The sequence below is a fragment of the Gallus gallus genome, chromosome 1 (assembly GCF_016699485.2).
Source record: "Gallus gallus isolate bGalGal1 chromosome 1, bGalGal1.mat.broiler.GRCg7b, whole genome shotgun sequence".
In the NCBI taxonomy this organism is placed as follows: domain Eukaryota; kingdom Metazoa; phylum Chordata; class Aves; order Galliformes; family Phasianidae; genus Gallus; species Gallus gallus.
This window is the reverse complement of record NC_052532.1, coordinates 195,241,373-195,262,929: the sequence shown is the minus strand read 5'-3', so window position 1 is coordinate 195,262,929 and position 21,557 is coordinate 195,241,373. Positions and strand designations below refer to the sequence as shown.

General features: G+C 48.3%; 1 protein-coding gene and 1 non-coding gene across 3 annotated transcripts in view; both read right to left on the bottom strand.

The window, feature by feature from the left end:
• The window catches only part of FCHSD2 (FCH and double SH3 domains 2), a 120,264-nt gene that overhangs the window by 82,782 nt on the left and 15,925 nt on the right, over positions 1-21,557 (bottom strand). For both annotated transcript variants that reach the window (XM_015280992.4, XM_015280993.4), the window contains exon 3: positions 11,653-11,698. In XM_015280992.4, coding sequence (XP_015136478.1) covers positions 11,653-11,698 — 46 coding nt within the window. The remainder of the gene's footprint in view (positions 1-11,652; positions 11,699-21,557) is intronic.
• MIR1708 (microRNA 1708) lies at positions 11,099-11,192 on the bottom strand. Its single transcript, NR_035203.1, has one exon. It is a non-coding gene; the product is annotated as a microRNA 1708 (primary transcript).

Sequence of the window (21,557 nt, the reverse complement as noted above, 5' to 3'; positions counted from 1 at the left end):
AACATTCTCTCTCTGTTTTTTTGTGTGTGCATGTTGGTTTTTTTTTAGCTGTCAACACATTCTGGTTTGTACAGGTCTGAAAGCAACTTCCAGGGCTGCAGAAGGGAAGAAGGGAGCACAGTTTTTAAAAATAGTGAAGAACACCTTTAGTGTGCCTTATAAAGCAACCCTCGGTCTAAGACAAACAGCTGCAGCAGCCAAGAAAACCTGCCTGGTTTGCCCTGCATCCGTCCAACAAACCACCGAGCGTCAGGCAGAAAGTGGGGATCGCTGGGTCAGGGGCAGCTCCGGAGAAGGAAGGATGCAAGGCCACTCCTGCTGAAATGTATTCAAACATTGTGACAGCACACATGCAAGTTACAGCACTTTAATTGCTGCATACTGCCTTAAGCAAGTGGGTTTTTGATTTGCTTTTGTTTTGTTCACCGAGACAACATCCTTAGGAAAGCAAAGCCAACACGAACTGAGAGCTACAAAAAGACTCAGGAACTTTGTTGCCTCGAGTACATGGAGCCATAAACGTTCAGTACAGCCCCAACGCCCTCCTGTTACTGTGCAGAAGGTGGAATGTGACATTAAGTCCCGCAGAAGAAAAGAGCAACAGCTCCTATGAAGCCCCTTGGTCTAGCTAACCAGAAACCTTGCTGAGCTGCTGAACCTCAGGAAAACAAATGCACTGAATTAACTGAGTGAACCTATGGATAAAACAGACTGCAACCCCACATACCTTTATTTCTGTTTTTAAAGAAACATTTTCATTCTAAGGATGCTCTCTTGGGCAGCATGCACAGGCAGTTGGTCTGGGATTGCTGCCTTTCCCTGAACGATGGCCTTTCAGCTGTGCTGGTGAACGTGCTCATTAGGTAGGGAAGCAGTGTTAAGCTTTTATTTAAATTGGTAGTTTCAGAACAAACGCAGGGCTAAGAGAGAAAGCACATAACTGAAATTACAACAGAATTAAAGACAAATGGCTTTTGCTTTGCTTGTGGTGTGCTAAAACCTGGGGAAAGGGCAGAATCCTGGAAAGGCCTGGGCTGGAAGGGCCCTCACAGCTCATCCAGGGCTGCCAAGCAGCAGGCTGGGCGATGGACCAAGACAGCCTTGGGCACCTCCAGGGATGGGGCATCCACAAACATGCTGGGTAATGGGTGATATTCAAACACCAAATATCCAGCTCTTTACCTAAAAGCTCTGTGGATAAGAAAAAGCAACATCCAGCACATTCACAGGTGTACTGGCAGCTCATGGATTTTTGCCCAGGAACCTGCAGCTGTGGTTTGAGAGCTAGGATGAATTTTGCAGCTCTGAGGAAGTGACAGCAGCCCCAAAAACCAACAGGGGCAGAGAACAAAGTGCTGGAAGGAAGGCACGGCCAGGGGGCCCTTAAGGTGAGGATTGGTTCTCAAGCAAGGAAGCATGGGCATCAGAACCAGGATGAAACAAACAGCCACTGGAGCGGGGTTGGAACACGCTCTCCTATTTACCTGCCCTATGAACACAAAATATGACTACAGTGTGGGCTCCATGCCTGGCAAAAGCAGCAATTTTTCATGTCCCAAACTACTGCAGAAGGATATGATGATCAGAGGGCTGAAGCACCTCTCCTATGAGGAAAGGTTGAGGGAACTGAGCTTGTTTAGCTTGGAGCTGCGGGGAGACCTCATGGTGGCCTTCCAATACCTGAATGGAGTGTATAAATAGGAGGGGGAACAGCTGTTTACGAGGGTGGATGGTGATAGGACAAGGGGGAATGGTTTTAAACTGAGACAGGGGAGGTTTAGGTTGGATATGAGGAAGCAGTTTTTCCCCCAGAGGGTGGTGACGCACTGAACAGGTTGCCCAAGGAGGCTGTGGATGCCCCATCCCTGCAGGCATTCAAGGCCAGGCTGGATGTGGCTCTGGGCAGCCTGGGCTGCTGGTTGGCGACCCTGCACATAGCAGGGGGTTGGAACTAGATGAGCATTGTGGTCCTTTTCAACCCAGGCCATTCTATCATTCCTTTTATAACCCACGTCTTTCTCCCAAGCAATTCCCAAGCCAGAAAAGAAACACAACAAGTTATGAGGGCTCCTTCCTAGAGGGGAGGCCCAGGCAGTGCAGGTTGAGTCATGCTGCAGGGCTGGTACTGCCATTTCTTGCAAGGCCAATGTGTCCCCTGTGCTGGTTCTTAAAGCTCTGAACTGGGAGCAGCCCTCCCTGTTACACTGCTGCAGACATGGGGAAGAACAACTGCCTGGGCTGGATGTGTTAAAAAATAAAAATAAAAACCAACTGTGCTTCTTGTGGAATTTGAAAAGGAACTGAGATGTCCGTGCTGTTGGAAAAAACCAACATGGTGTAGAGAGCAGAGATGCAGAGGCAGCACACAGACAGCTGCACAGACCCACCGACACACTGCCCAGCTACTGCAGCGCAAAGGCACAGCAAAACTCCCCAGTGTGAAGAATGCAGGTCTTCAGCTGGAAGTAAAGCACTTCCAGGCACCAGAATTCCAGGCAGAGGGAGGTTGTGAGTGCAGTAATTGGAAAGAAAAACAACAGCTAAAAGCAGGCTGGGAGAAATCTGCTCGCATGGGTGCAGCAAAAACACGGAGCTGCTGCATGAAGGGCTTTCTTTGTAGAAACAGCCTAACTCTAAGCTTAGCAATACCTTTATAAGGAGCTAGATGTTTTCACTGAAAATAGAAGCTGACAGTCCACCTCTGTTCTTGGGGAAATATTAGTTTAACTTGAAGAATTCCATAGAAACCTTTGGAAGATAGCTCAGCATTTTGAAGGGCTGCCTTGTAAAATCATTTTGAAGCAGATGAATATTTCTGTGTAACGCAATTTAAATGTTCATCTAACAGAACAGCCACAGAGACAAAGCCCAGATTGGATACCTGACTTCTCCCCCTCCTTTAAGCACCAACATGTGCTTCTGGGAGAAGAAAAACTTTGTGAATGAGCGGGGAAGAAATCTCCATAAAAAGAGAAGGTCGCCCATAATATTGCCTGGGCTGGCCCATGTGGACCTGCAGCCTTTGTTCCACGCCAAGGATATTATATGAAATGTTAAATGCACATTTAATATCGAGGGTTCTATAGAGCTCCTTGTTTGGCAGTAAAAAGGGAAACGCGCACTAAGAGGTCGGGCTGTGACAAGTGCAGAATGGTATCAATAATCCCATTATAACACCTGATTTGTCAAACTTGTCTCGACAAGTTACTCTAAAATTCACAATGGTGTTCTTAAGCATTTATGAAATGGAGCAGATCACTTCTTTGTAGCATTCAGGGGCACTCATTCTCCATGCTTTGTTGGAAAGAATGGCATGAATAGCAACTGGGTCTTACACTTCATCTTCTTGAACCTCTTGTTGATATTCTGCTGTTCTGAATGGTGCTTGGCTGCAAGGGAATATAATACAAAGGTGGCACCAAGCATGTGTTTTCCTGGAGGCAGCAGGTTCTGCTGTGCTTTGTGCAGCTCCAGCACCATCCATATGCATGAGGGGCTTCACTGCAGGCAGTGCCATGAGCTGCTCAGCACCCCGTCCTGGAAAAGCAGGTTCTGCCAAACTCCGATTTCTGACAAATCCACACAGTTCAAAGAATCATAGAATGGCTCAGGTTGGAAGGGACCCCAAGGATCATGAAGCTCCAACCCCCCCACCACAGGCAGAGCCACCAACCTCCACATTTCAGACCAGCCCAGGCTGCCCAGGGCCCCATCCAACCTGGCCTTCAACACCTCCACGGATGGACGGGGCATCCACAGCCTCTCTGGGCAGCTGTTCCAGCACCTCACCACTCTGTCAAGAACTTCCCCCTCCCATCCAACCTCAATCTGCCCTCCTTCAGCTTCAAACCATTTCCCCTTGTCCTGCTCTTATCTCCCCTCTCAAAGAGTTGCCTCCCCTCCTGTTTGTAGGCTCCCTTTAGGTCCTGGAAGGCTGCACTGAGGTCACCCTGCAGCCTTCTCTTCTCCAGGCTCAACAAGCCCAGCTCCTTCAGCCTGTCTTCCTGTGTATATAGATACACTGGAAAATCAATTAACTAAAAGACAAGACAAATATATAATGAGATGCTCTCAACTAAGAAGAAAAAAAAAAAGACCTACAACATTTGGACCAACTGGGTTCTGCTGCTTGCAGGAATAAATTCTTTTAATAAAGCCACTCCTGAATGTTTCCCATCATTTTTCCCACTTGATTCACATGTTGTGTTACAGTCTCGGCTCAGCAGTGAAGACTGCCAATCCATTAAACATTAACAAGAGAGTCAACACATTTTTATGAAGCATTTGTCTTAGAAACCAATGAAATTTTAATTAAAAAACAATGCTGGGCACTCCATAACTACAACTTGACGGCTGTTGTAAGAAAGTCATTGGTCTAAGCTGCGCTCAGCAGAGCACTGCACTGGGCCCTTCATTATCCTGGGCTTTCAGCAACTCGAGGGCAAAAATCAGCAAGGCAATAAATAACCATGAGGACAAACACTCACAGAGCATCGTGAGTCACTGGATGAGCACGGGAAGTGCTGAGGAATTGTGAAATGCCTTCCGTGGGGCTCTTTCTCAACTTTCTTCCCCCAGAAAACTGGCCAGCTGTTTTCATGTGTGTATATGTATATATACACGCTCATGGAGCGGATAGATGTCTCCAGAAAGAAGCACAGCACTCAGCATCATGGAACTGTAGGGGTTGGAAGGGACCTCTAGAGACCATTGAGTCCAACCGCTGCTAAAGCAGCTCCCTACAATAGCTCACACAGGTAGGTGTCCACATGGGCCTTGAATATCTCCACAGAAGAGACTCCACCACCTCTCTAGCCACGTGCTCATCACCTCCATGGCTCTCCACCCATCTCCTGGGAGATCTCTCTCTTCTTTGAACTGGGGAGCCCAGCAGTGGGTGCAGCACTCCAGATGCGTCCTCCCCAGGGCACAGCAGAGGGGATGACTGGAGGATCCCCACCCTTGCCCCACTGGCCACGCTCTGTGCAATGCAGCCCAGCACACAACTGGTCTCCTTGGCCACCAGAGCACACTGCTGGTTCATGGTCACTTGCTGTTGGCCACCAGGAGCCCTTGGTGGTGGTCTTCCTCTCCCCAAACTCTCTCCCTTACCTGCAGGGTCTGGGATTCCCAAGAGGCAGTCTTAGAAGTAAAGACAGAAGCAAAGACATTCAGTAAACCCCTCCTCAGCGTCCTGTTAGGAGGGAAATCGCCTCACCCAGCAGCAGACCCACATTTCCCCCAGTCCTCCTTTAGCTATAGACACACTTCAAGAAGCCTTTCTTGCTGTCCTTGACTTCCTCGTCAGGTTTAATTCCAGGTGTGCTTCAGCCTTTTTTTCTTGTGGCATCCCTGCAGGCACTGACCATGCTCCTGTATTCTTCCCACATGGACAGGCCCTTTTTCCACATCACGTGGACTTTTTCTTGCCTTCAAATTTATCCATGAGCTCCTGGTTCATCCATGAGGGTCTCCTGTCACCTTTCCCCAATTTCATGCTCTTAGGCATGCACTGATCTTAAGCTTGGAAGAACTGACGTTTAAGCACTGATCAGCTCTCTCAGGATCCCTTACCTTCCAATGCACATTTACAAACCGAGCTGCCTGACCTGGTGCTCCAGAGGGACATGGCCAGTGGGCATGGTGGGGTGGGGTTGGACTCGATGATCTTGGAGGTCTTTTCCAACCTTAACTATTCTCTGTCTGACTCTACAACAGCCTGCCCAGAGAGGCTGTGGATGCCCCATCCATCCCTGGAGGTGTTGAAGGCCAGGCTGGATGGGGCCCTGGGCAGCCTGGGCTGGTCTGAAATGTGGAGGTTGGTGGCCCTGTGTGTGGTGGGGGGGTTGGAACTTGGTGATCCTTGAGGTCCCCTCCAAGCCGGGCCACTCTATGATTCTATTATGAACTTCCCCCCTCCTCTGGCTGTGCCAGTGGGGCTTTGCAAGGACAGGGGGCTGCAGTGCTGGCTTGGGTCCCCATTCATCAGTAATGAGGGGCAAAAATGTGGGTTTTCTATTTGGTAAAAGGACCACTCAAGTCATTAAAGTGCTGCGTAATGCTACTTGAAGGAAAACAAAACTCAGAACTAAGGTACCCCAAACTACAGATGTAGTGCTGGTAATGCACAGGGACCATCTGCAGCCTCCAGGATCACGCAGCAGCATGCTGCCTCCTGAAGAGAGCTACAGCAGTAACCACGTTGGAAATCTCAAATGGAGGATTACAGAGAGAAAACTCAGGGAAAAAATCTTCGAAATCCTTTTTTAAAACCTTCTGTCTTCAAATGAACAGGAATGATAGAACACCTGCAGTAAGGCACAGCTACAGCCCAGCTCACTGCCCAGCAAACTCTGTCTGGTCTGCTCATTTGCTATAGGCTGAAGTTGCTGTGCAGAGACCTACAGGATGACAGCCAAACACACCCAAAGATAAGGCTGAGAAATGCTGGTTTCCATATGCATGCCAGCTATCAGCTGATCCCTATGAGATGAAGTACAACCAAGTCTCAGCAGTGTCTTTCCCATCATGTCCACCTTCAACAGCCAACTCCATGAGTGTTTTTCACATCACTGCTCAACCACCCAAGTTATCAACTTCATACAAATAAGCCAAGTGCCTTAATTAGTACAGACGTTCTAGTGTGAGATGCCTGGCAGCACTACGTCTAACACCATCCCCGAAGGACATTCTCATCCTTGAGGACATCCTTAAGTTCACCAGTCATCAACTCAAGCCATCAATCAGACAATTCAATCAAGGCCAGGCTGGATGTGGCTCTGGGCAGCCTGGGCTGCTGGTTGGCGACCCTGCACATAGCAGGGGGTTGGAACTGGATGATCACTGTGGTCTTTTTCAACCATTTTATGATTCTGTGATATGATTCTATGAATCCACGCTGCTGCATGCCCGTCCCCAGACACCGACCCACCCTCAAAGCCCACAACCTCTTCCTGCTCTCCCTATGGCCACAGTAACCTTCTGTATCCTCCTGTCAGGAAAAAAACACACCATTGTCCAATGCTGCAGGGAATGAGCTCATAGAAAGATGCTTGAAAGCTTCCCAAGTCGGCACCTTGAGTTTATTTTGTCGACATCCCAGTGGCTGAATGGCTGCTGAGTCAGAGGGGAGGTCTGCTTCCACCCAACGATCCTTCTGTTCCAGATGTCACAAGGTTTGCTCACCAAGCTGTGCTCGTTCTGCCACGAAGACTTCTGACCCTTTCCAGTAATTTGTGTTCTCTGCTACAACAGCTGCATTTACAAATCCCCAGCACCTCCCCCGGCACCCCAACCCTTGTGGTGTCTGCATCCTCCTGCCCTTACTGCTTCTATTGCAAGGATGCTATTCATTATCAGTAGAGAAGCATTCACCTGGTGCCTTACATTCCCTGAAAATCAACTTGCTCCACTTGCAGCAGAACAGCACAGTGGAAGAGAGCAGGAATGTACAAACTGGAGGGAGAACAGCTGTTTACAAGGGTGGGTAGTGATAGGACAAGGGGGAATGATTTTAAATTGAGACAGGGGAGATTTAGGTTGGATATGAGGAGGAAGTTTTTCCCCCAGAGGGTGGTGACGCACTGAAAAGGTTGCCCAAGGAGGCTGTGGATGCCCCATCCCTGCAGGCATTCAAGGCCAGGCTGGATGTGGCTCTGGGCAGCCTGGGCTGCTGGTTGGCGACCCTGCACATAGCAGGGGGTTGGAACTGCATGAGCACTGTGGTCCTTTGCAACCCAGTCCATTCTATGATTCCTGTTCAAGAAAGAAAAGCATTCCACATCTCACCCCCTTCTGATACACCAGCACAGGTACCTTATCCATAAATGCTCGTCTCATCCACTAGAAAGCTCCAAGCCTCTTGCATGGAAATGAAGACTAATTATTGGAATCCAACATCTGAAGCAACAGTTGCATTAATCGCCAAAGGCTTCTGTTTAAAGGCAGTTCTAAAGAGCAGGGATTTACTTTCTATTTTATCAGAAAGACTGTCGCCTCTCCAGACCTCACGTTACAAAGGTAAAGCAGTAAATGCTGCACAGCTTTGGGCTACATGATAAGACAAAAAATAATCAGTCACAGTGCAAATTAGTAAGAACAAAGGAGGGGGGGGTTAATTCTTTTTCACTCTCAGAATGTTAATTCACTGAAAAACTGTAGAAAAGGCCACTGCATTATAATGACTGCAGAGTAGCATCCCTGTGAGGAACTGTCTTAGAGCCAGCTTCTGCCTTCTGCAATGGGAAAGGGAAGTGAGAAAGGAAAAGGATCAAACAGCTATTTCATGACTGCAGCCTACATATATATATATATAAAACACACACACATATATATAAACACATATATAAACACACACACACAGGTTGCTAGTGGAGTATCACACCTTTTCATCTCTTCCTAGAGATACGGTATCCACATCTTCTGTGTCTTGCAAGATAAGTCCTCCTCAGCTGGTCGGACACTAGAGGTGGGGAGGAGCTGCCAGAGGCCATTAACAGAGCTGCTTGTCCCACCTCTGCTCTCACCTGCACTGCTCTGCTCCCCTTGCTCCAAGGACAGCGACAGCTGTTCGCCCTTTGGCACTCACCTCACATCACTTTAAGTCTCCCCTCCTGGTCACTGCCATTGCTATTCACAGAGGATGCACTCCCACTTCAGTCACAGACATGAAGAGGAACAGACTCATAAGCAGCCATTCCCCCTCCTGTTTATACGCTCCCTTCAAGTACTGGAAGGCCACAATGAAGTCTCCCCGGAGCCTTCTCTTCTCCAAGCTGAACAAGCCCAGTTCCCTCAACCTTTTGTCATAGGAGAGCTGCTCCAGCCCTCTGAGCATCTTTAGTGGGCCTTCTCTGCACCTGAACATCAAGCAGAGCTACAGCAGGACAAAGCAGGTCAGGGACAGAACCCTGTGTGCTCTCAGGCTGTGACAGAGGCACCGACAGACTTTCAAGTGCTAAATAAACAATAATCAGAAGTACAGTATAGATGTAATTAGGTCCCCCCAACAAAACACCCAACACAACAACTCCATTTTACCCACTTAACACGTCAGAGGAAAGCTGTTCTATAACCAGGTAGCAACAGAAGCACACATTCACTGAGTTCTGCTCCCACCTAACACAGGAGTATTCTTCGCCACTGACTTCAGTTGGCTTGTTAATCATGGAGAACAGCTAATAATAATGCACTGCTTCAATTTAAATGCCATTACGAGGAATACTATTAATGGGAAATGAGAGCCTTTCCATAACTCTCCATTCTGAATGTTATGATAAGCCTTTAAGCATATATTAAATAACACAGTAGTGAAAAGCTGAGTGCATATTTACAACATGCAGAAACTCACAGGGCTGTACAGCAGGGCTGACCTGGCAGCTGCTCCTCCCACGGATCCTAGAGAATCATAGAATGCAATTATAGAATCCTAGAATGGCCTATGTTGAAAAGGACCACAATGACCACCTCGTTTAAACACCCCTACTGTGTGCAGGCTCACCAGCCACCAGACCAGGCTGCCCAGAGCCACATCCAGCACAGCCTAGAAAAGCCCCTACAGAACCCACTGCAGGCAGACAGTGAACAAAAAAAGCCTGGGGAGCTCAGAAACAGCAGCACATACAACAGGGTGAAACTGAAAACTCAGTAAAATAACGCACAGGGCAATTTCCCAAGGAGGCTGTGGATGCCCCATCCCTGCAGGCATTCAAGGCCAGGTTGGATGTGGCTCTGGGCAGCCTGGGCTGCTGGTTGGCGACCCTGCACATAGCAGGGGGTGGAACTGGATGAGCATTGTGGGTCTTTGCAACCCAGGCCATTCTATGCTTCTATGACTTCCATCCAGATGCTGTCACTCAGCACATACGTTCAGGCTGCTCACCATGTAACATGGACACAGCACCAACAGCAAGCATTCAGTTTTGGAACACTGTGGGAAACTCATCTCTACTGTCAGCCCTGAGAGCTGACCCATACCGTAGCTCTGAAATCACGCTGCAGGAGTGAAGAATTCCCTGTCCCTGTTAAAATGGGCAGACACAGGACTTGCCATTTCAGCTGAGGACCATTTCTCCCACCAGAAGGCTCTATGTGAAATTCTGTCACCGTCTCAACAACAGAACTCCTTTGACAGCCCCGGGCAGAAACATCCAACATTGTTCTTGTGCTGTACGCCTATCAGCAACCCAAGGAAGCGATCCCACAAGACCCCATTCATACCAGCAGCCATTCCATGAATCTCAAGTGATGCAGCTGTATTGCTGGAAGTGCTGCCGGGACTGTGCTCTTTGGTTTTTAAATGCAAGCATCTGAAAGCCTCAGTTGTTTCGACCCAGCCTTCCAAATCTGAGAACCTAATTATTTTTCCAACTTATCTAGACTAGAATACACAAAATGCTCTGCATATAGAACACATTTCTGCCATGGAATGGACAAACGTATTAGGAATTGATGTTACTCTCCACAGTGTCATTACAAGAACCACCTGAGAATGCGTGCTTTTAATCACAGTTTCATTAAGCACATATTGATTCTGTCATTGAAAAATTGCTGCATTTAATCAAATGAAGCACAACTGCCAATATGATCAATGTATGCTAATGTAAAGTCACAGGCAACGAAAGGAGGGGAGCAGGGCTAACTGCAGATCCTCCCAGCAGCCCTATGAGTGCTTAGATGAGGTTTAATAAACCAAACGGAATGCAGACTCAGTGCTACCAGACCACGTGCAGGAGCAGCAGAACACTCATGGTGCACTTTCAAAGCATGCAGAAACCCTCTGCAACACCTGGCAGTGCAGCCTGGCCCACAGAAAACGGCTGTGCTCTGTGCAATCATGGTGGTGCAGCGCTGGGCACTGAAGGGATGTGTAATGCAGGAGGGTTTGGGAGCATCCTTGTGGCACCTCACCTCCATCACTGCCCCAGCATCACTACCAGCAGGCACATCTCCAGCCGCACTGCCCAGCATACAGCAAATACAGCTCGTCACAATTTATTCTACTTTTAATCTACTTCAAAAGAAATTAAAGCAATTTTAATCAGCAGCACTTGGAGTTAAGCCCTCACTGTACGTTAAGCAGGGAGCCACCCCTCCTTAGCTGCTTTCTAATTTCAGAATGAGGGTGAACAATCAATCCTTCCTCAGAAGCAAACAAGGATTCATTCCACACCCCATCCCAAGCATTAGGTCAGATCTGGTCGTTTTTACTGCAGCTGAATGGGAAGCTGCTCTGACTCAAGAATGTCAATGTACATTTATTTTGGATCGGTACGCCGGCACATATTTCCTCCCCTCTGACTGACCTGGTTTTACTTCTTGCTCAAGTTTTGCACAAACTTCTGGGAAAGCCTGAAGGAGTTGCCTGACTTTGTAACAGTATGAAAAAAAAAATACATTAAAAATTTCTTCAGCGCCCAAGAATTTCCTCAAGCCAAAACATCCATAAAAAAAAAAAACACGGCCCAGGCTAAACAAGAATGAATGGACCTAACCAAGGCAGCTGCCTGCCTTCAAATGCCAGCAGGTACTGCCATACCACACGGCTCAATGAAAGGATACACAAAAAAGCACAACGTCACCATTCCACATGGAAAGTCTGCTAAGGAATAAATCACCTCTAGAGAACAACGTGCTGAACGTGAACCTTCCTACCTGTGCATATTCCTTCTCGATCGCAGCTCTCTTCTGACTGAATGCTCTGAAAAAGACAAGAGGGATAAAGAATATTAATGCAAACAGCAATATGCTATAAATTCAACCACTGACTCCAAAGGGTTTTCTGCTAGACGGGCTTTATAGAGAGAGGAGCAACCAAAAAGCAAAATTGTTTGACAACTGAGCATCAGTAGCCTAGCAACTCGTGCACGTGTATGCACACATATGCAGCGCTCCCATCTCCTGGCTTTATTGGATAAATGCAGTTCCCAGGACGACTGGTGTAAATAGCATTTACTTCATTAAAGACTCATCAGCCGCTGCTACAGCCTAGGGAGGAATTTGGTAGCAGAGAACAGAACTTGGCTTTGTGCATCCAGACCTTCCTTTAAAAAACAGTCAGTGGTGTTTCTCCACCAGCAGCTGAATGCGCCGGGCCCACAGACACAGCCACATGTCCCACAGCAATGTCCTCATTTACCCACTGCACATCGTTCTATAGGGTCCCTTCTCTAATGGTTCACACAATCACAGGATGGCTCAGGTTGGAAGGGACCTCAAGGATCACGAAGCTCCAACCACCCCCACCACACACAGGGCCACCAACCTCCACATTTCAGACCAGCCCAGGCTGCCCAGGGCCCCATCCAACCTGGCCTTCAACACCTCCAGGGAGGGGGATGTGATTCTAAGCTACCCCCCATATTGCTGAAGGGCCACATCTCCATCAGGGGGGACAACAGCCAGCTGTACCAAGCTTAAAGCTATGCCATCAGCACAAGAAAACCGCCTATTTGAATCAGTCATGCAGTAACAATGGTGGCACGTTAAGAAAAACAGTGCTCAGGAACATCTCACAATAAGGTTAACACAAAAAGGGCTGTGAATGGGTTTTCCTGTTCCCAAACCCAACATCCCTGCAGCTCCATGAGCACAGCTGAAAGCACAATGCCCCATAAAACAAACTTCCTCGTCCTCCCAAGCACTGAGCTTCAGCCATAGCCGCCGTGAATGGCTGAAAGGCACTACCCGTGCTGACCCTGAAATGCAGCCCTGGGAAGATGGTACACCAAAGGCTGTTATTTTCTAATTCTCAGCTAATCTTATTTGGAAACATATAATCAGAGCTCAATGCTGAGGATGCTGGGTTTACACCAAACATGGGCTCAGAGCCGTGCATTCCACCACCAGGTCTGTCTCTATACAAGAATTCCCCTTCAACTAATTGCATGACAATGATGGTGACAAGCTGGACACGTCAGATATCCCCTAAAACCTCCTATATCAAAGGGTTTACAGGGAGAAGAAAAACAAAAGCATTCAACCAGCCCTGGCATAGTTACTAAATACCATGCAAATCAAATTTACCCACAAAACCAACAGAAAGTGGCACGGCCGCAGCTCCAACATGAGCACAAGCAGCTCCACTTACAACAGGGTGAGATTTTGCTCTGTATTTCCAACAAGACAGCACGTGATTCGATTTACACCACACTTAAATTGGTGTTTAATGCGCTAGGTTGCATGACAGCACCACAAGCACCATCTGCATCCTGGGAGCGGCTGCTCTCTGCTGCTTTGTGGCTGCATTTCCCTCTATTAGCCAAACACAAAGCTGGAAGGGGTATCAGGGTTCTATGGGAATCCTTTCATGACAACCAGAAAGATACAGGCCACTAAAATGATGAGAGGGCTGGAGCAGCTCTCCTGTGAGGAAAGGTTGAGGGAGGTGGGCTTGTTTAGCTTGGAGAAGGGAAGGCTCCAGGGAGACCTCATTGCGGCCTTCGAGTACTTGAAGGGAGTGTATAAACAGGAGGGGGAACAGCTGTTTACAAGGGTGGATAGTGATAGGACAAGGGGGAATGGTCTTAAACTGAGACGGGAGGTTTAGGTTGGATATGAGGAGGAAGTTTTTCCCCCAGAGGGTGGTGACGCACTGAACAGGTTGCCCAAGGAGGCTGTGGATGCCCCATCCCTGCAGGCATTCAAGGCCAGGCTGGATGTGGCTCTGGGCAGCCTGGGCTGCTGGTTGGTGACCCTGCACATAGCAGGGGGTTGGAACTGGATGAGCACTGTGGTCCTTTGCAACCGAGGCCATTGTATCATTCTATGAACTTCATTAACACACAGCGGCACAACCTGATGTGCTGCCTGGCAGCCGGGCTCTGCTCACCTGGCACTGGCAGTTGGCGTTCATGTATTTCTTTGCCGATGGCTGTTTTATTGAGAAAAAACAAAAATAAAAAGCCCCCCAAACTTAAACACCAAGGCAAAGCCCCTGAAAACGTGCAAATTATCTGAAAGCAGCAGAGATGAGAAAGGCACGTGTTCTGACCAACCTTGACCTGAGAGTCCCCAGCCGCTGCCCTACCAAAAGCAAGGAGGAGAAAACAGCTCCGCAGGGCCCGCATCAGCACAGCACACAGCAAAGGGACTGACACTTTCAATGCCATTAATCTGAGAGACAAAGGAAGGAGGTGGGTCTGCAGGGAATCACGCACACGGCGATGGTAACACTTCAAAATCGTCTTTCAGTTCTGCAATGCAGGCTGCTGTGTCCCCATCAGAAGGGAATGACAAAGACAGCACTGCTCTGTCTCTCCCCACTGCAGATCTCAGTGTCACAGGAAGCAAAGCTCACGCTGAGAGATGCAGAGCAATGGAACAAACCTGTGCAGCTGTGGGACAGTAAGAAACGGAACGGAAAAAGATGTGAGGGAAGATATGAGTTGGCATCGTTTTGTTGGGTTTTTTCAGGGGTGAGGGAAGATCCATTTCTAAATGTAATTTAAACAACAAAAAAAAATAGATCAATTCATCCCATCAGGCGTTCTGAATGTAAAACTACTGCAGAAGCATTGAGCACGTTGCAAGAGATCTTAAACTAAATCAATCACCCAACACTCAAGGAGGTCAATGAGCAAACAGACACCCCAGACTGCCAGCTTCCTCCCCAGCATGCAGTGGGAGCAGCCCAGGGCAGCAGGGACACACGGCAGCAGTAATGTGAGGCTTCACAGCTCCTGCTTATAACACACAGTGGGAGCACACGCAGTCAGTGTGCAGCACTTCCCAAACTGCCACTGCACTGAGCTTACTTGGGTAGGATGAAAACAAACACTGTAAAGATACCCTAATAATGGTACAACAGATGATTCACACTTAAAAAAAAAAAACAGAGAGAGAGGGAGACAACCTCTAGAAAAGCAAAAGCCAATATTCAAAGCCAGAATTACACAGGTGGCTGTTTTGAACTCATAGAGTCACAGAATGGCTTGGGTCGGAAGGGACCTCAAGGATCATGAAGCTCCAACCCCCCCACCATCACACACAGGGCCACCAACCTCCACATTTCAGACCAGCCCAGGCTGCCCAGGGCCCCATCCAACCTGGCCTTCAACACCTCCACGGATGGACGGGGCACCCACAGCCTCTGGGCAGCTGTTCCAGCACCTCCCCACTCTCTCTGTCAACAACTTCCCCCTCACATCCAACCTCAATCTGCCCTCCTTCAACTTCACACCATTTCCCCTTGTCCTGCTCTTATCTCCCCTCTCAAAGAGTTGCCTCCCCTCCTGTTTGTAGGCTCCCTTTAGGTCCTGGAAGGCTGCAATGAGGTCACCCCGCAGCCTTCTCTTCTCCAGGCTCAACAAGCCCAGCTCCCTCAGCCTGTCTTTGTAGGGGAGGTGCTGCAGCCCTCTGAGCATCTTTGTGGCCCTCCTCTGGACCCTCTCCAACAGCTCCCTGTCTTTGTTGTATTGGGGCCCCCAGACCTGGACGCAGTACTGCAGATGGGGCCTCACGAGTGCAGAGTAGAGAGGGACAATCCCCTCCCTGTCCCTGCTGGCCACAACAGAACTGCTATTTTTTCTTCTCTCATTTTGGAGAAGATGACCCAAACGCACTGCCAGCCCACCTGAAACCCACCCAGTGAGCCATCAGCAGCCTCTCAGCAGAAAAAAGCCCCAGTGTGCCTTTGAGAAAAAGCTGCACACGATGAGTGCAGTGCCGGATACCATCTCCATGCTTCCCTTAACTAACAAGCAGACCCTGAATGCATTTTACAATGATAAGATGTGTTTGGTGATGAGTTCTACTTATTGTAAGCAATGGAAACGGATCCCAATACAGCAGTGACAGTGAGGGAACCCCAGTGGTGAGCTACACGCAGCTGAATATGACACTGAACAATTGACAGTTTAAGAGCTGTCCCCAGTTAGAGGCACAGCCAGGTGTCCCACACCCCTCCACGTGGCTACATTTCATAATCACAGAATGGCCTGGGTTGAAAAGGCCCACAATGCTCATCCAGTTCCAACCCCCTACTATGTGCAGGGTCACCAACCAGCAGCCCAGGCTGCCCAGAGCCACATCCAGCCTGGCCTTGAATGCCTGCAGGGATGGGGCATCCACAGCCTCCTTGGGCAACCTGTTCAGTGCGTCACCACCCTCTGGGTGGGAGCCCAGGAGGGCCCCAGTGCTCCATCCCTCCACACATGGTACAATACAGAATCTCAGACTGGACTGGGTAGGAAAGGACCTTGAAGTGCATCCAAACCCAACCCATCCATGGGCAGGCACCCCTCCCAATGCCCAGTGCTCAAAACTCCACAGGGTGGCCTTGGACACCTCCACAGATGGGTGCACACAGCTCTGAATGATGTTGAATTGTACTGATCCCACAGTGAAACAGCCATCAGCTGGACTGAGCAGAGTTCAACCAACTTTCCACGTACCTTACTGAGTACATATCAGTCTCCTGTCCTCGGTGGGGCATTGTTTCCCTTTCAAGCAATGGCTTCCTGGACAAGAAGCCTTGGAACAGCTTCTAAGAGGATCTGCTGGATGACCTTTGCCAGTTAAAGCCTTCTGCTTGCCCCAGAGCTCTGCCATTGCCCTGCACACTCAAGGGATGTACCCTTCAGCTGCCTTCCACTAGCTAAGCACACATGGAGTTCTTCAAAGCGAGTTTATAAGCAGGAGGGAGACCAACTTTTTTACATGGGCAGATAGTGACAGGACAAAAGGGAATGGTTTTAAACTAAAAAAGAAGATTTTGTTAAAATATTAGGAAAAATTCTTCACTTGGAGGGCGGTGAGGTCCCAGCACTGCTGCCCAGAGCTGTGGGGCCCCATCCCTGGTGGTACCCAAAGGTGTGGATGGGGCTGTGGGCAGCCTGAGCTGAGGGGCACCCAGCACGGCAGCAATTTGGAATCAGATGGGTTTTATGGTCCCTTCCAGCCCAAACTATTCTATGATTCAAAGGAATGAGAGCAATGCAATACTTCAAAGCAGAAACAGGATGATCACAAACAATGTTCATCACAACATACTCATGGCCTCAAACTCAGAGATTTCTGTGGGGTAGGGAGCTCACATGGGTACACCAAAGACCAGCTTCCCCTCTTCCAAGGAAAACTTGTCTCAACAGGGGAAGCTGGGGAGGGACTTTTTATAAGGGCATGTAGCAACAGGACAAGGGGAAAAGGTTTTAAACTGATTTAGATTTAGAGTAGAGATTGGGAAGAAATTCTTTCCTGTGAGGGTGGTGAGACTCTGGCACAGGTTGCCCAGTAAGGCTGTGGATGCCCCCTCCCTGGAAGCACTCAAGACCAGGCTGGATGGAGCTGTGAGCAACCTGGGCTATGGGAGCTGCTGGGATGGGACTGGGTGAGCTTCAAGGTCCCTTCCAACCCAAACCATTCTGTGATTCTATTCATCACAAGCCAAGGCAGGAGCCTTGCCTGGAATGCAGTAGCAGAGCCTTTTTTGCTGCCTATAGCATGTAAAATTAGCCAGCTTGTGGTTCAACACAAACATCTGACAGACAGCTGGAAAGCTCTCCAAGCTTCTTCAGGTCTATCTGAGTTCAGACATGGCATTAGCAGGGAGGGAACAGTATCAGAAACAATTTATTCATGACACGTATGAAAATCAAAGATTGATCTACTGATAGTCAAAAAAAAAGAAAATGTTTTTGACACACCTACATACAGAAGTGTGAGAAAGCAGCATGAGTGACCACGTGCACCCTGCTTTCAGCCATCCTAGCCATGAGATGCTCTGTACCACAAATGCCAGCACCGAGAGTAGGTCAAAAGAGCTCTGCAGCTGCAGCCACCAGCCAGCTCAGCCCTCCTGGGGAAGCACTGACAGGCTTGTTTGCCATATTCTACACCAGTCAGCAGAATCTTGTCTGATCCAAGCATTCAAGGCCAGGCTGGATGTGGCTCTGGGCAGCCTGGGCTGCTGGTTGGTGGCCCTGCACATAGCAGGGGGTCGGAACTGGATGAGCATTGTGGTCCTTTTCAACCCAGGCCATTCTGTGATTCTATGATTCTATGACCCAAACCAGACAGATCTCATCCTTGTCAGATAACTATTTTATATATGTGCAATCATACCTTCCAAATATAGGCAATTCAGCAGCAATTTTTATAAAGCAGCAGAAGCCTGGAACCCTCCAAGCACACTTCCTACTCCACACCAGGCTGGAGTGATACCAGCACTACTACTGTTTTCTTTCCCACATAAGACTTAGTGACACCTATTCAATAAGCTCTAAAATAAGCTATTGTACTGCTTTGAGTATTTAATATTGCTATGACAACACAGGATTGCTGTTTGGATTCTGTTTGGTTATATTTCTCTAATCTTTAGCTAGGCTTGCTGACTGATGGGTCAGTGTGAGAACGTCACACTTCTGGGTGGAGATACACCTCTCCTCATTTCCTGGTCGATGTTCACCAACATTCATATCAGAACACTTTCCCAATGACACATCAAACACAGAAGTCCAGATACAGACCTCACCAGTGTGGAGGGTAAGAGCTGAGCAGCGCAGCCTTTTCCCTCAGAGCCATCAGCAGCTTGTCTCCCTGCTGCTTCTGAAAATGCTTTGTCACCACCATCCCTGTTGCACCCTTTTCCAACTCCTCGTGTCCCTGAGTGGCTGTAAATTCAGCCGATGTTGTCCTTCAGCAGCCAAGCAAAGTTTCCATTCTTCTCCTTTGCTGCCTGTTGCTTTCCCTCCCTGTACGCTCTCCCTCAGCTCCCTGCTTAGGCTGGATGGGATTCCTGCTGCTGCTCCTGCCTTTCCCACACAATGGGAGCTTGCTCCTTGGCTCTCTAGAGGCCTTAACAAAAATACACCACCACCCTGAAAATAAAATCATCTATGCAGGTTCTTTCCCCTCCAGGCTGCCTCCTAGGAGATTCTGCACACCATCACTGGGAGAGCTGGAATCACGTTGCTCCAACAGCCCATCTCCAGGTCCCTCAGTCAGCCTGTGGTTCCAGGAGCAAGTTAGGAACACCAGGCTTCCTCCCATGGCAAGCATGGACACTTTGCAGTTCTAACACCACAGGTGTCTTAATGAGGCCTCCAGGTCAAGCATTAGCAAGAGCACATTTGTGGCTGGGTGGGCCACGTTCCCATCAGCACAAGGCCAGAAGAGAACTCTGAAGCACCCCACGAGGTCACCCACAGCCCAAACTCCTGCCCACAGCAGAGCTCTGTGACTCACTGCAAAAAGCCAGCAACATTTCCTGCCTGTGGGTCCGCCTGCTCTCAGGGCATGTGTCCAGGCCATCTCACAACTCCTAAGTGTCAAATACTTACAACATCAAGAATGGCTGCTTGCTGAGTCAAGAAACGGAGCTGTTCTCACTGCCATGTCTTTGTGTTGGTGAGCCACCTTTCATCTTCTCTACTTGAAGAGTTTTTCCCACGCACGTAAAAGCCACAATACCTGCCCCATCAATTCTACAGCCATGCACACAAGAACTCCTTGTTGATGCAACCACTGCACAGCATTCCTCCATCCTGAGGAGCACTGCTCTACATCTCTGCTCCTCTTCTGCTGCTGAGGATTTACAGCAGCTCACCAATGGCCTCCAGTTCAGCATCTCAGTGCTGCAATTACAAGTACTCTTTTCTTGTCACTAAAACTAATCAGCTTGGGCAGCTTTGCTACAGTTTGCCCTCTGTAATGTTTACTCATGAAATATCCACTTAGATGCAAGATAAACCACACTATAGGAAAATTATCTTAGATGTAAATAGAGGTATTAAAGGAGAAAACATTTCGACCAATTTACAGCAAGTCTGCTTATGACATATAGCATCATGTAGTGAAATGCAGAGCCAAGATCTGCCTACATCAGGGAATCAAAGCTGTGCCATGTCTTTACAGGAGCCCCCAGCTTTTCTTTGGCCACATTTCTCCTCACAGTTCGCAGTGCTTAAGTCCTCTCTGTGCCCACCTGCTGAGATGCTGCCAGAACAGAAGTGCTGAGAATGCTGCCATGCATCCATCCCCAAGGAAATATATAACAAAAACACCAGTATATATCCAAACCTCAGTGCAATACTACAAACCCACAAACACACACCAGGGGTCAAGAGGGAGTATTTGTGATTTTGCCAGCACTTGAGTTTCTAATTAATGAGGAGCTCCTCTTCATAAACGGATCAAAAATGACCAAAAATTTTACAGAACCATAGAATGGCCTGGGTTGAAAAGGACCACAGTGCTCATCCAGTTCCAATCCCCTGCTATGTGCAGGGTCACCAACCAGCAGCCCAGGCTGCCCAGAGCCACATCCAGCCTGGCCTTGAATGCCTGCAGGGATGGGGCATCCACAGCCTCCTTGGGCAACCTGTTCAGTGCGTCACCACCCTCTGGGGGAAAAACTTCCTCCTCATATCCAACCTAAACCTCCCGTCTCAGTTTAAAACCATTCCCCCTTGTCCTATCACTATCCACCCTCGTAAACAGCTGTTCCCCCTCCTGTTTATACGCTCCCTTCAAGTACTGGAAGGCCACAATGAGGTCTCCCCACAGCCTTCTCTTCTCCAAGCTAAACAAGCCCACCTCCCTCAGCCTTTCCTCATAGGAGAAGTGCTCCAGCCCTCTGATCATCTTAGTAATTATTAGCAATTAGTTATTAGTTATTACTAGTTTTAGTAATTAGTTACTCCAAGTTTCAGTTTCAAGCATGCTTCTAGGGCATTAAAATGCTCTGACCCACACCACCTATGACAACTGGCTCTCACACCATGAAATATCTTTAACCTGTGCCTGAACAATGGTCCTCCAGCAACAATTGCAGACTACGTTAACCAGCAACGTGCTCACCATAAATCACATTACTGTACGCTCTGGGATTAGGATGAGTTGCCACTAGCAACAGAAGCAAAAAAAAAAAAATCAATTCTGTCACTATATATAGAGAACTCTGGTAGCCTCAAACACAGGAGTGCTGTCAGCACGTTGTCTCAGGAACGTATCAGCAGCCACACCACTACAACAGCAGCGCTTCCCTCTCACACGTGGATCTAACAGGGAACAAAGAACCAGAAAGATGCTGATGAGAGCCAATATTTCATTCATCCCCTACAGAATAAAGGCAAGAAATACTGAGAAAAACCACGACAACTCTTTATACCCTTAACTTACAATTAATGTGAATATTGGATTTCTGGTTTAAGCATATTTAAAATGATTGCTAATGATTTTTTTTTTTTTGCTTTAAATGGGAAACAAAGCAAGCAGAAGAGAGACAACTGAGACATATACAAAGGTATATTCCTTATGGTTTATCCAGAACAGACTCACCATACTGAAGATATTTGGTATTCTTTGGTCTATTTAGAAAACACTGGCATACTCTAATCCAGAGAGGCTACCAGGGATATGCCAAGGTTCTTTGATCCCCATTGGCTTCACAGCTCTGCGAAGAAGCCAAGACACACCTCATCACTCAGGCAGCCTCCTTCATCCTGGAGCTGCAAACTGTTTGGGGAAGGCAACGACAACATCACTGCTGTTACCTTACTCATCTGTCACATCTTAGGAATCCCGGCGGTGCCACCCAGCTTTATTACAAATAGTTCCTT